The following is a 14,173-nucleotide window of genomic DNA, read 5'->3' as shown; positions in this document are numbered from 1 at the left end:
AACTTTTCCTTCCCTTTCTGTGTAGGCACTATCCTTCCTGGCACCCCTCTTCACCACTACTCCATTGCCTAGGGAAACAGAGGTGCTGGCTGACAGGGGCAGGAATGAGGAAAAGGAACCTTAGAGGTCCCTGCAGTGACAGGTTGGGGGCTGAGAAATGATCAGAAAGGGCATAGTAATCTGGCATCCTGACCCGCCCCACCCCCTGCATCTGCATATCCCCGGCAGATCTGCCTACCCTATTCTCTGTCTTCACCAAGGCCCCTGGGGACTGGCTCGGCTGAGCACCTACAGGAAGGAGTCACTCATTGAGAGGGACAATGGTGGGGCTGCTGCTGCCTGGGATTTGTCCTGAACTCACAGGGGCTACCTCATCCTTAATAACCTAGCTTCTCTGCCAATGCTTCTAGGATGGGTGCCCTCACCCCAAGGCTCCAGCTTCCTCTGAAAGGCAGATGCCAAGCCCCCAGTCATCCATCCTCAGATCCTAAGGGGCTGGGCTAAACCACCAAATTCATCAGGGGCTGATGGCATATATCCCTTGGGTAAAGGGCAGCCTAGAGTGGACTGAGCTCCAGGCCTCCTGGGTCAGATGAGGGAGGCAGGAGCTCTGTCCTCTGTGACAGTGGCATGTGGTAGGCCCATTGGGCCACAGGGCTGCCCCCCACATCCTGACTGTGGAGGCCCTTCCTACCAAACCCCAAATCTGGCTGACTAGGCCCACGTCTCATATACAGGGCACATGCCTTGCCCCATGCAGACAGACAGACACACCCCAGGTGTGTGTCCGTCTTCTGCCACCCCCTTTGGGGGCAAACCAGACCCTAATGCCAGGAAATCACAGATTAAACAGAATCACCTCCACGCCAGACTGACTCTGACCCAGCATGCCTTGTCTCCCTGATACCTTGCTTTCCACCGGACTCTGGACCCCACTGGTGGCTCCAGCCCAGTGTCTCTGTCCTGTTCCTGAAGCTGCACCGACAGCCCCACCTCCCCCTGCACCATTTGGCTGGCACCAAGCAAAGGGAGACGTGGGGGAGGGGGGTTGGTCACTACAGTACCTTGGGCCAACATTACAGGGGGCTGTATTGCATGATGGGGTGGGATGGGGTGTGTGAGTGTGTGATTATTGCGTCCTGGGAAGGAACCATGGTCTCTGCCTGCTCCCCACCCCCCCCACCTGCCCCCTCCAGGAGGGGGGGGAGCCCAGCCTAGGTCTTGTGGGTGAAGCGGGCCCACACCTGCTGCAGCTGGGACCGCGAGATGCGGAGCACCGAGGGCACGAGTCTGTGGTTGCCGGCGGCGAGGGGCGCGTGGCGCCGGTGGGGCGCCCGCACGGGGCTGCTCTCCGCCGAGCGGCTGCGCTGAATGAGGGAACCGGAGGAGCCGCCGCCGCCAGGGTGAGGGTAATGCTCGGTCTCCAGCGTGGAGGAGGAGAACACGGAGGACGCCAGTCGTCGCAGAGGGCTGTACCGCGGGAGGGAGTGCCCCGAGAGTCTGTCCTCCTCCAACTGAAAGAGACCAAGAGAGTGGAGGGAAAAGAGGTGTCAGGCACAGACTCGACAGCTCCGTCTCGGGGGCCGCCCACCGCTCACAGCCCCTGCGGCGCTGGCGTCCCGGGCAGGGGGAGGGTTGGGCAGGCGGAGGGCGTGCACGCCGCCCCATTCTGCCCGAGCACCTAAACTCTGGCCGCCAAATCCCTTCCCAGTCTTCCTCCTCTTTGGCACTCCTCACACCGTGGTCTCCTTGCAGAGACCTTGGTCACTTGCCTACCCCCCCCCCCTCCGGGCAGCCTTCCTGCCTTAGCCCTTCCTAGTTCAGAGTTCCCTCTGGGCTGAGGAATCCTCCCCCACAGGAAGACCCTTCTGCAACTGCTACCTGCCATCTCTCTCCTCAGCTGTTTTCCTGACTCCTTAGGAGGCCGGAAGAACATTCCTTGCACGCCCTCTGCCCCTATCACGGCGTGGGGGTGGGGGATGGCAAAGACTCCACAGGAAAATGTAGCGGACGGGTAGGACTCTAGAGTCCAGCTACTCATGTTTGCACGCCAGCTCCACTGCTTACTACCTCATGAACACAAGCAAGTCACTTCTCATGCCTCAGCTTCCTCATCTGTAAAATGGGGCTGATCATGTTTCCCAGCCTATAGGCTTAGGATTGCCCTGGCGTAAATGCTGTGTCGTGTGAGTTGTCTGATTACCCTTTACGTCACTCTTAAGAATGAAGAGAGGAATAGAGAGGGTGAGAGGGAGGAGCAGACTGAAACCATATCTCCAAAGTGGCTTTTCCCTGTCCTCTCCCAGCCCAGCCACAAGGCAGCTGCTGGGAGGGCCTTGGCCACAACACAGACATCAGGAAGAATCCTGTCTGTGTTCTCCTGCCCTCGTACCCTCAGAGGGAAAAGGGAAAGCGGACCTGTGTGTTCCAGGCCTGTGGAGATGGAAATGGTGGCTTGGGTGTTGCCAGAACTGTCCCACCCTGACCCCTAGCTCTTCCTGTGACTGAAGCCAGTATAAATAGCTTTTTGGGGGGGACTGAGGATGGCTTGGGCCAGCTGCCAGAGAGCTGAAGAGGAGGGGGCCCAGGACACTCAGTGTTCCCTTGTGGATGTCAAATGGGGGCAGAGGGACCCAATGTGAGACCTCCAAGTGGAGAGGAGGAGAGAGAAGATCGTGATAGGACTGTCACTGCCCTCACCCTGCTTTCCCTTGGCCTTCTTTTTAGCCAAGCATAGGATCCTGGTCCCAGCTGCGCTGAGGGTTAGGGGCCTAAGGCCCTCTGTCCAAAAGAAAGGCTCGTTACGAGTGTCCTCCCACAGCTCCTCCCACAGCACATGTGCGTGGCTTGAGCATAACACCCCAGTCAGAGTTTGGTCAGCTTGGGGTGGGGGGGACTCAATCCTAGCATGCTCCTGCCCTTTCACTCACCCCCCACGCCCAGCTGAAGTACCGCCTTCAAGAGACCACCCTGCTTCCTAGGCAGGCTCCCTATTCTAGCAAAGAAGCATTCTCTGTTATCTACCTTATGGCCCTTGCCGATAAACCTTCACGTCCACACCTTGGCATCCTCACCCCACCTCTCTAGACCATGAACTCCAAAAAGGCAGGACTGTGGAGCCTTGTTCATCTGTGTCCCCCTGCCCCCAGCACACCGCCTGGCACGTGGCAGAGAAATGCTCTCGTGGCTGCCAGGCGGAAGTCCACCTGCTCAGAGAACGCTGACCTGTGGTGTTATCAGCCAGAGACAGCCGGCAAAGGACGGCAAACATCCCTCCCCCAAATCACACCCTCTGTCCGCTGCCTTCCCCTCTGCCTAGCTCTCTAGCCCCTTCTGATCTGCACCTTCAGTTTCCTGGGAGAGAAGGTGAGGTGCATGTAAAGAAAAAGTTGAAGAAGGCATCATGGTTTCACACCAAAGACCAACAGATGCCTGGTTCCACATTATCTTGGTCGGGGGTGCGGCGTGGAGGGGGTGGGGTGGAGACAACAGCAGTGCAAGGTCTCTTATCTTTAAGGATCACTGTTATGAGGAAGTTCACACATCAGACACTGGGCAGAAAGAGCAAGATCTAGGAGGGGGCCCCTGCAGAAAAGTGGCAGGGTGGGGAGTCTGCAAAGGGTGATTCTAAGGCCGGCCAAGCTTGGGAGCCCCTATGTAGCCTGAGATCTGAGATCAGGACTCCCTCCAGACCAAAGAAAGAAGGAACAAATGCGCCAGTCCCCGCCCCACCCCCACCCCCCATCCTCCTCTGCCCTTGACAAGGAAGGTCTCTGCTTCACCAGTACTGGGCTGTACCGAAATGCTCAGTAAACCATGTCACCCGCCCCTCAATGTGCTCACACATACACACACACAGGCTGCCTTGCACACTGCTGTGCCTAAGGCACACCTGCTGACAAGGGCCCCCCACCCCCACCCCGCACTCTGGCTCTCTCTGGCCTGTGTTTGCTCCTCTCCTAAACACACAAGCCTCAGACAGCACTCATGCAGCTCTACCTCTGCCCACAGCAACCCCCACACCCACCACCCGGTGACCCAGCATCCTGCCAGCCTCGGTTTCCTTATCTTTTAAAGGGCGGGTGTGCCTTATCACGTCACTTTTGGAAGGAAGACACAAGTGCCCTAGGGAGGCACTGAGAGAGTGCAGCTCTGGTTACCGTCAGTGGAATTACTGCTCTGATGGTTCCCAGCCCTTCAAGCTTTGCCATCCCCAGCCTGGCCTCCGGGGTTCTCTGCGCTCCTGCAGACCCGGGGCAAGCTGCACAGACACACCGCTGTGTGCGCAGACCCACAGCCATGTGCCCTCCTGAGCTACACGAACACGGAAGCGCATGCGATCACAGCGGCAGAAGGCTAACCAACTTCACTGCAGTGCGCTGCAGGGAAACCGAGGCCCACAAACACCGAACACACCCTCCAGACACATACAGCTCATGGCGGGCCCACAGCACCAGCAGGACCTGAACCCAACACTGAGACTGTACAAGAGGCCCGTGCCCACGTCCCCAACTCTCTCCCCTTACCTGCTTGGCTGCTTTTCCCCCCTGCAAGGATTGTTCCCCACACCCAGGAGGAAATGGAAGGTGAAGAAAACCTCCCAGATAGCTTACCTCCCTCTCTGAGAGCCACCTGGCCTGCAATCACCAGGAGGGGACAAACAGAGGGCCCAGGTCCAGAGCCTCGGCGTCCTGACTTTGATTCTGGACTGTCTCTCTACCCTACACCACCCCTGTCAGTCTCCCCTCCTTGACTCTGAACTTCCTGTGCGTGCGTTTGACCTCTGATGCCTCTGGTGCCCAGCATAGGCGAGGTACTCAGGAAGACTATCGCTGCTGAATGGATGAATGAACACAGGAGAAAATAAGAGGGGAGCCAGACAGATCTTGCTCTCTCTCCAGTTCTGGTCTTGGTGGGAACAAGGTCCCCAACCCAGTCATGCTGGCCCACACCCTGCCCTGCCTGAGCCTCCAACTCAGGTAGGCTAGGAGCACTCTGGGTAGGGGCCCAGAGTTTCCACTTTCTGAGCCCCAGATTCCCAGAGTCCAAGGCACGGTGAGGATGCACACCCCCCGAAGATCTCAGCTCAGAGGCCCTCTTTTCTAGACAAGGGGGTGGGCCCTGAACGCAGTCCTGCCTGGGGCTGCCCTTCTCCCAGGCTCCCACATGTTCCCAGGCCAGGCCTCCCAATCGGCGCATGCAATGGATTGATCTGACTCTGGCCCTGAACCCTGGCACTTTCCAGAGCCACCTGGTGCAGGGCCCTGACATGGGGTGATTGACTGGAACATAGAACAGCCCTGGAGCCCTCCAGTATCACCTCCTTGGCTCTCCCTAGACCCTCTGAGGAGTCATGCTCCCTTCAAAACCACTCAGTGATGGCACTACTGTCCACACAGAACTCTGGGCACCAGCCAAGAACCTCCTCCCTCCCCCAGTTCACAGCCCCTCAGTTCTTTCCCCAACACCTCTTGGTTCCATCCACCCTGCCCCACATCCAGAGCCCTGGTCCTGGTCCAAGTCACCAGGCTGCTCTCCTGCTGGCGCCTGCCGTGGGGCCTTCCTGCTTGTAGTTCTGGGCCCTTTCATCTGTTTCACCCAGCAACCAGAAGGCTCATTCAAGAGCACTAAGGGGATCATGGCACACTTCTGTTTAAAAGCCTTGGGTGGCTCACCGAGCCTTCAGAACCAAACCCTAACCCTTTAGCTTCACCCTGAGGCCCTCGGGGCCAGGACTGGGGGACCTACATCGCAGCCTCACCTGTTCTGCCACAAGCCATCAAGGCAGCGCTTTCTGACTGCCACCCCCGGGCCTTTGCACACACGGTCCCCTTGACCTCAGAGGCCTTTCTCCTGCTTTGTCACCTGGCTGAGGCTGCTCATCACGCAAGACTCAACTCAGAACATGGAGGGCACTTTCTCTGGGAAGCTCTGACCGTCCCCCAAGCATGGTTTTGGACCCTTAAACCTATGTACCTTCATCACAGCCTGCAACTGGTGGATGCTAGTCAGCAGTCCCCAAGGAGCCCATGGGGAGCCCACAGGGAACACTCCAGGCAAAAACCGTGGGCATTCAGGGGCAGGGAGTGGGGTGCAAGCCCAACCTTACCTGTCTCTGCGGGCCCGTGGGATCCGACTCTCTCCGTCGAGGGCGGGGTCCCGAGTGCAGTGGCGAGTGGGAAGGGCTGCCGGGCGTGGGAGGCTGCGACGTCTCTGACCGGCCTTCCGCCTGGCTCAGCTGGGGTGGTGGGGGCTGGAATGGAGTCTGCCGAGGGTCCTCCTCAGCCAGGGTGTGCACACCTCGGCCCCGGGGCCTGACGGTTGGCTCTGTCCCTGGCCGCCGCCGCTCCTCGCCCTCCTCAGGCAGTGGCCGCAGCTCCTCAGGCTCCTCGTCCGTGGTACCCGATGTGCTGGGCTCGGCCCCCGGGGGGAAGTCCTTGAGCTCCGTCTCCTTGTCAATGATGACCCACTCCTTGCTGTCAAAGTCCTCCTCCTCGGCCAGTGGCACAGAGCGGAAGGCGTTGCTGAGGGCCTCCTGTTCCACAGAGGCCGACACGTCCATGCGGCCGCTGGCCTGCCGGTCGGGGTGGCCCGTGTCCACTGACAGCATCTGGGCCGGCTGCGAGGAGCAGGCCTGGCGCGAGGGGGAGCCAGGCAGATCCATCCGTGACCTGCAAAGCCACCCTGAGTGAGGCTCAGTGCCCAGCCTCTCCATCTCTCCAAGGGACTCGAGAAGGTGGCCTGGTGGACCGTGCCTCCTGGAACCCACTGGCCAGAGCAGCTCTGTCACCCGGGGCCAGGCCTGGTCACCACCTGGCTTACCAACCCCCTCCCACCTTACTCCCCATAGAGATCCCATTCATTCATTCATTCATTCACTCAACACATGGATTTGGATGCTTACTGCCTTCCAGGAATACAAACAAGCAGAAAATGAAACCTCGCTCCCGTGCCCAAGGAACGCTGTCTTCTGGACCACCCAGGAAACCTAATCTCCCGAAAGCCAACCCTATGTTCCCCGTCTGGTGCTCATACCCTGTTGGAGGTTCCCTCCCACTGCCGTCAAGGCAAACGCACCCACCTGGCCCTCGAGGGGGCAGATGATTTTTCTAGCTTCTTCTACCACCACCCTCCAGGCCTGCCTGGCTGGTGTCACCACCCCCAACAAACTCCAGTGGCTCCCAGCCTGGAGAACAAAGTCCATATTACTTAGTTGGGCACTCAGGTGGCCAGGCCAAGGCCCAGGTTCACCATTCTCTGAGGCAGACCCATCTATGTCACTGGCTTTTCCCCGAACTGTCCACGTGCTCTTACTTGGGTGCCATTGCGCCTGTCACTTTCTGCACGCCCTTTGCTGTCCCACCTGCACGGATGTCACCTCCTTGGGGACACTTTCCATCCTGCTCTGCTGGGGGCGGGCAAGTTTGCCTTCCAGCGCTGTGTTCCCCTCTCACCACAGAATGGAGCACGTGTGTTTACATATCGGTCTTCCCCAGAGGCTGTGAGCTCCCCTGGCAGGGCCTGGGCCCCACCTGACTTTTCATGCTGGGCCAGTGACCCTGCCGGAGAACATCTCTTCCACTGTACTGGGAACCTCGCATTACCTCCAGAGGCTCCCAGCCTGGGAGGGGGCTGGGTACCAGCCCTGAGGTGAAGGTGTTGCTGGTTATAGGAAGAGCGCCCCCTCACTGAGAACCGGGGAGGCTTAGCTGCCTCAGGCTGTGTACACCCTCCCACTCGGGCTGTGGGCAGGGGGCTAACTTTCATTCTCCCCCAGCCTCGAGCCTGTGACAGAAACGGGTGCAGCTCGGAGCCACTGTGGGGCTTTCTCAACGTCCTTCCACCCTGGTCTGTAGGACTTACCTCCTTCCTCTCCATGAGATTGTTACTGATTTAATAAGGCTTAAAATACACACATCCCTGAGAGAGGAGATTCAGGGCCTGCCATGAAAATGGCTGATGTGGCTTCCTTTCTTGAGTGCATGGTTTGTTTTGATGGACATAAAGGAGAGAGGGCGCCCAAGGAAGAGAGGGGCTGAAGGTGGGGGAAAGGGAGGTGAAGGAAAGGGGGAAGGTGGGCATCCAATCCCAGCGGCTTCATACTTTTTCCTGCTCCCAAGAGCCCCAGAAGCCACCCAAAACCTTGGCCCTGCCCTACAAGATCCTGAACCTTCCCTTCCAGAAAGTCTCTCTTCAGCCGTCTCCTCTTCCCATTAGCCCTGAAACAAGAGTTCACACTGGGTCAAGCCAGTCTGCTCTTCAGGACTGTCTGTTTGGGGCCTTCCCACCTCTCTTCTCCACTGACACCCCGTCCACACTGCTGTTCCTTGGCTCTCCTTGTTTCCTCGACCCTCTGGGCTGGGCTACCATGGATGCAGACGTGGTCTTCAGTCCCAGGGAGGCCAACCCATGTGAGTGTGACTGTGAGTGTGAGGGCTGGTGGCAACCTGGGCACTGGGCCCTTGTCCCCCTGTCCTGGGGTTGCCGCAGGGACTGACACAGGCCTCTTCTGTCTTGAGCACTGCCGTACTGCAAAGGGCACTGTGTCCCACCCCAAAGTCAGAGTGCAGTTTGGAGCAGAATCCAGAGGAGGGGCCGTGGGTGGGGAAGAGGAGGCACGTGGCATGGATGGGAAGAAGCAACCCAGCCTCCTGAGCTGGGCCTTGGGAAAAGGCTCCTTTTCTGGTGCAGAGAAGACAGCAGCCCTGCTGTGGGGTGAAGGCCCACTCAGAGCCACACGAGGGTGGGGGCATCTCTCAGAGGCCTCAGGGAGGTTCTGACTCTGGTCTCTGATGGCCATGGGCCACCCTCACATTTTGGCTCTAAATTCTCTGTCCCACCAACCAGATAACCCCGTGACATTCAGATCCCTGCACCCTGACCCCCAAAACTTGATCCACCCCCTCTTGGAGCGGAGCATTTCCTGGTCTCTCCTCCCAGGCCCCTCCCCCAAAGCTGAAGAGAGCCTAGTCAGCTGCTCCAAGGCATCTGTAATTAGTCTCTAAGGAGAGGTTCTAGAAGAACACCCACCTACCAGCTCACCCCTTGCCTCCTCCTGGGCTCAGGGACTCAGCCTACCCCTCCAAAAACCCACCTACCTACCCCCCGGGGGCACCCCCGGTACCCCCTACCCCCTCTCCAGGCCTTGTCACTGACTAACCAAGGTCGACCCCAGGCCCAAGGACAACCCCCTCAACACTCCCAGGGTCCCTGCCCACCTCCACGCTGCATCTGCTCTTTCCTTCAGAGCAGCCATGTGAAGGCTGAAGTGACCAGGGGACCCCTGGCCATGCACCCAGCCCCAAACCTACCTTCTCTCATGCAGTTCCACCCGCCCGTCGGCTGTGGAAAGCCTCTCAGACTCAGGGCTGTTGACCCTCCGGTAGCGAAGAGAACGGACTGGGGTTGTCGGTGAGTCTGGAGGGGCACGCACCGGGGAGCTAGGGACCCCCACACCTCGGCTCTGCTCCTCTTCCACCACACAAGGGGTCTGCAGGAGAGGGGAGTCCCATGAACGGGGGCCGACAGGGTGGCTGTGGGCCAAGTGCTTTTCCCAGGGTGAAGGAGACAGAGGGAGGTCGACGCTGGTGATCCAGACATGGGGCGAGGCCACGGAGGCAGGGCCCGAGGGCGGATGGCTGGGGAGAGGGCACACAGGAGGAAGGGGAAGGGGGCCGTGGGCTGGGAACCAGGGTGGGAGCGGGGGAAGGCCACCCACGTCCTTCTCTCTGGCTGCAGTTACTTTGCCGATGTTGATCCGGAGTTTGTTCCGGTTGACATCCGTCTCCTCCCAGACTTCAGCCTCAGGACCCCCAGGGTGGGGGGCCAGGTGGGGGCTGGGACCTAGCCCCTCAGAGGGCCGGCCAGGCAAGATTGGAGGTGCGTTCTCTTGATCGCTCAGGTGCTCGCCCTGCAGCACGTCCTCAGTGTTCTCCCGGAGCAGGTCCCCAGGCACTGGTGTCACGTTGACCACCCTGGAGAGGCCGGAAGGGGCCGGGGCTGGCAGGGGTGCTCTCTCCTCCCAGTTCAGGCCCCGCAGGTCACTGCCACCCCAGGGAGCAGGCACAGGAAAGGCCTCGGCAGGAGTGGGGGCGTCCGTGAGCCCCTCACCATCCCCAGTTCACCAAGCCTGCCCCGGGGCCATCCTCAAGCTGGCACAGGGCCACAGGGAGATGTGGCTGCCCAACATGGCCGCCATGTCACCCTATCGCTTTAGGAGACTGTTACTTTCCCGGCCCCACCAGATTTCCAGTGCAATTTGCTGGCTGGCCTCGTTTAGAACAAGAAGGGGGTCTAAAGAAAAGAATCACTTGGGAACTCCTTGAGCGGTATCTTTGCAGAACGAGGCACCATGATGTGCCATCAGTCCCTTCAGAGTCTCTTTCCCGGAGCCCCTGCCCTGTCTCCCTGGGTCCTCCCCGGGGTAGGGTGAGGGTCCCTGCCTCACACTGGCCCCTCCCCAGGTGCCTCTGTCTTTGTGCTGGTCACCCGGCGCGGATATCACAGAACGGTCCATGACAAATACCCCAGACCCATGACAAATACCCCAGACCCAAGAGCACTCTGAGGGCAGGGCTTCAAGCCTTTTCTCTGAGCCCCACCAGCCCTGGACACAGGCTCAGGACATGCTGCCTAAAGGAATGTGTGTGAACAACAGAAACAAAGTGTGGGGCTCAGGCAATTTCCCTCAGGGCTTTCCACTCCCCAGTTAGGTCAAAAACTCCAAAGGAGAACACCCGCTGTGTCCCCCCATTGAAGGCAGAGAGGTGGCAGAACTGCCTGGAGCTCGAGAACCCCACGGTTGAGCACCAAGAATAGGAAAGACAGGTGTGTCCCCGTAGGAAGAGGAGGAGAGGGCTGACTTTCTGGGTGACAGTCCTGGCCCCCCACTGGCCCATCATCCCTCCCGAGACTCACCCAAACATGGCTGCCGTCTGCCGGGTGTTCTGCTGGGGTGGAGTGGAGGTGCTCGTGGACAGGAGGGCATCGGTGCCCGCCTTCTCCCAGTCAAAGGCCTCATTCTCAGCGATGCCCCGTTCCTTCATGCTATTCTCAAACACCGACATGATCAGCTGCAGGGGTGGGGGTGGTGGGAGGACAGAGAGGTGACCCTGGGGCTAGCCAGGAGAATGGGGCAGTTGCTGGGATTGCAGGGGGAAGAGAGGGACCTTCCAGGACAGGGATGGGCTGAGAGGGGGCACTGGAAGGAGAAGGGCACATTGATTTTAAATGAAAACATGCACATGATATGCAAATAAGCATGCAAATCACCATCTTGGTTTGAGCCCCACTGGCTGGACACCAAACCCTCTGGGATCCGTCCCCTGCTTACCATCCCCACCCAGCCTGTTCTGCCATTCCCACCATCTCAGCAGCCCCGGAGCTCCGGTAGTTTCCCAAAGCCACCACCTGGGGTCACGCTCTGCATAGACTGCTGCCTCTAGCGGCGCTGCCTAACCCACCAGTCCTCTCCTCTGCGAAGCCTTCCCTGATTCCCCCGCCCACATACTCCCTGATCCGCCACTCTCTGTTTCTAGCATAGCACACTGTATGCTCACTTGCTTGCAGTTCTCTGGTCTGGAGAGCCCCAGGAGGAGAACTGGGGGGAAGAGCCTTCTATCACTCAAGTGAGGCATCTGTGGCAACCACAGGGCTCCAGGCTCAGGATGTGGTGGACACCCGTAGCCCATCAGAGGCCCGCAGACCATTCCAGCTCTGACTTAGCTCTCTTCAGAATGCAGGGCAGGGTCTCTCTGTTGGCAGGACCCACTTCACTGAGGGCCCCCTGTGTGCCTGTCGCTGTGCTCTGGGGTGTGGAGACTTGTGCCTGGCACATTGTGGGTCCGGGGCAGCACACTGCTAATGCATCCCCCCTCTCCTGTCAGGATTTAAGTGAGTCCCCTAGGGGTGTGATGGTGGCACCTTGGAAAAAGCTCTGGATTTGGGAGTCAGGAGATGTGCCTGGGCCCAGCCCTGCACCCTGCCATGCTATCCAGTCTTAGTTTTCGTCATCTGTGAAATGGGGGCAACACAGAATTCTGGTGTGAAATATTTGAAAGCATTTGGCTTCATTAATTGTTGAGTGTTAGAATAATCACATAAGGAACACACATTATCACCAAAGGCTTGTTTTGAAGTTTAAATGAGTTAATGCACGAAAAGTACCGAGAAGAGGGTCAGCTGTTGATAACTCATAGCTATAAATACCGTTTACAAGAGCACAGTACAGTGTCATGCAGTTGGAAGACCGGGGAAGATGCCCAGGGCTCAGCCAGCAGGGGAGTGGGGTCCCGGCAGTGTGGGTGCCACCGGGGATGGTCGTCCCCATGGAGACGTCCAGGGATGCGGGGGCCAGGTGGCAGGCTCCCACCTGGTAATCAGGCTTGGTGAAGTAGTCGAGGCTGGCGATGTGGTCCAGGAAGAGGTGGAACTCGGAGGGCATGTGCTTCAGCAGCATTCGGTGCTCATACTTCTCCTTGATCATCCCTACCTGCTCCTGGAGGCAAGAGGGCACAGGGTGACGGAGCCCCTGTGCCCCCACGCCCCCTCCACCTCCTCAGACCCAGCCCCACAGGGCTTACCTTGTCCTTGATCTTCCTCCAGGGCAACTGGCCCACTGCAAACTCCACCAGCATGTAGAAAAGTGACCACAGGTCATCATGGCGGCCCATCTCCTGGGGGGGTAGGGGGGCAGTGAGGGGAGTCACCCACAGCTCTCGGGTCTTTCCCTGGGACTGACCCTTCCTGAGAGGGTCTGGCCTCAGGGAGGTTGGACACCCAAATTCCCGTGAGCAGAGCTGAGGTCTCCCTGAAACCATGGTTTTCTCCCTGACCTTCAAAGACACACAGAATCCTAACATCAAAACTTCCATCCATGCTTCTTCCCCCTACGTGGATGGTGTGAGCAGAGAAGGGAATCTCCAAAAACAAGGATGAAGGTGAAGTCACGGGGAGATGGCAGCGGAGCCTTCTTCCAGCCGTGGTCTCTGGTGTGGCAGCTCCCAGCCCCTGCCCCATACTGCTGTCCCCACCGCAATGGCTGCCCGTCCATTCCTCTTCCTGAGCTGCACACTCTGCCCCTGACCTGGGCCGCACTACCCCCACCTCCTCAGGCCCGGCTCTGCCACTCACCCGGTTCTTGTGGGCATTGACTGAGGCATAACGAACAGTCCCTCGAAACCCGGCCACATTCCGGGGCTGCAAAAGGGAGAACACACAGCAGGGCCCTCACCCGCCGCCCCTGACTTTGGCCGCATCTCCATCCTGCTTACTGAGCCTAACTCTGCCTACTTTAACCGGGACTGCCTCCCTCCACCCCCAAGACTGACACACCAACCCCAGTGCTACCCCCACCTCCTGACCCTGCTCACTGCCCCTGTGTCTGTCCCCGACCCAGGTGGGCAGCCAGATCACAGGTGAGGCTAATGCAACTACAAGAGCTCCAGGAGTGGTGGGGGGGACGGGCCGAGTGTAGACCGAGCGATGTGCTGCTCCTACTGAATCCCAGGCCGGGCCCGCTTAGGCAGCTGCAGGAAGAATTGGCGAAGGGTGCCCGGGTCAGGGAGCCAGGCGGGGCGGCCAGGGGTCCCCGCGAGCGGCGGTACTCACGGGCCGGACGTCCCCCGTGGTGTTGGTGTACTGCCGCGCCAGCCCGAAGTCCAACATGTAGCACTTTCTGTAGGTGGAGGGCAGCCTGCCCATGGCAAAGTTTGACTGGGGAAGACAGTAGCTGTGACCACAGGGCTCCAACCCCACCCGGCTCGCCTCAAGGGGCGCCAAGAACCATGGTTAAGTGTAAACACCACCTTGGACCGCAGGTCATCACATCCCATCTGAGAGACAGGTGGGATCCCCCTTATCTGAGAGCTGAGCATTCCCAAGGTCAAAGAGATTATGGGGCTTCTCCAGGATCACACAGCCGTGATGACCCAGCTGGGGGTTGAACCGAGGTATGCATCCAGTCCCCAATCCTTGGGACGCCCCAGCAGGGCTGAGTGGCTTAGTGACCCTGTCCTGTTCTGAGGCAGGAGTAGTCCTGCATTGTTCTTACTGTGTGACCTTGGGCCATTCAGCCAATCTTTCTGGACCTCAGTTGTCAGTCCTTATTTGAATTGGAGATTCTTCCAACACCGGATCCAAGACACAATCAGCTTCTGGGAATTCCTTACCAAGC

At 59.1% G+C, this 14,173-nt stretch overlaps 1 protein-coding gene across 2 annotated transcripts in view; it reads right to left on the bottom strand.

The window, feature by feature from the left end:
• The window catches only part of TTBK1 (tau tubulin kinase 1), a 34,407-nt gene that overhangs the window by 14,081 nt on the left and 6,153 nt on the right, over positions 1-14,173 (bottom strand). Inside the window, exons 5-12 of one of the 2 annotated variants that reach the window (XM_044251287.1) lie at positions 13,609-13,713; positions 13,132-13,197; positions 12,582-12,674; positions 12,371-12,496; positions 10,918-11,072; positions 9,719-9,974; positions 9,312-9,490; positions 6,110-6,671 (exon numbers count right to left, since the gene is read on the bottom strand). In XM_044251287.1, coding sequence (XP_044107222.1) covers positions 6,110-6,671; positions 9,312-9,490; positions 9,719-9,974; positions 10,918-11,072; positions 12,371-12,496; positions 12,582-12,674; positions 13,132-13,197; positions 13,609-13,713 — 1,542 coding nt within the window. The remainder of the gene's footprint in view (positions 1-6,109; positions 6,672-9,311; positions 9,491-9,718; positions 9,975-10,917; positions 11,073-12,370; positions 12,497-12,581; positions 12,675-13,131; positions 13,198-13,608; positions 13,714-14,173) is intronic. The other variant, XM_044251297.1, reaches the window with a different exon arrangement.

This window comes from Neovison vison, chromosome 1, assembly GCF_020171115.1.
Source record: "Neovison vison isolate M4711 chromosome 1, ASM_NN_V1, whole genome shotgun sequence".
Lineage (NCBI taxonomy): Eukaryota > Metazoa > Chordata > Mammalia > Carnivora > Mustelidae > Neogale > Neogale vison.
The sequence above is the reverse complement of the archived record's forward strand: the minus strand, read 5'-3'. Positions and strand labels throughout refer to the sequence as shown.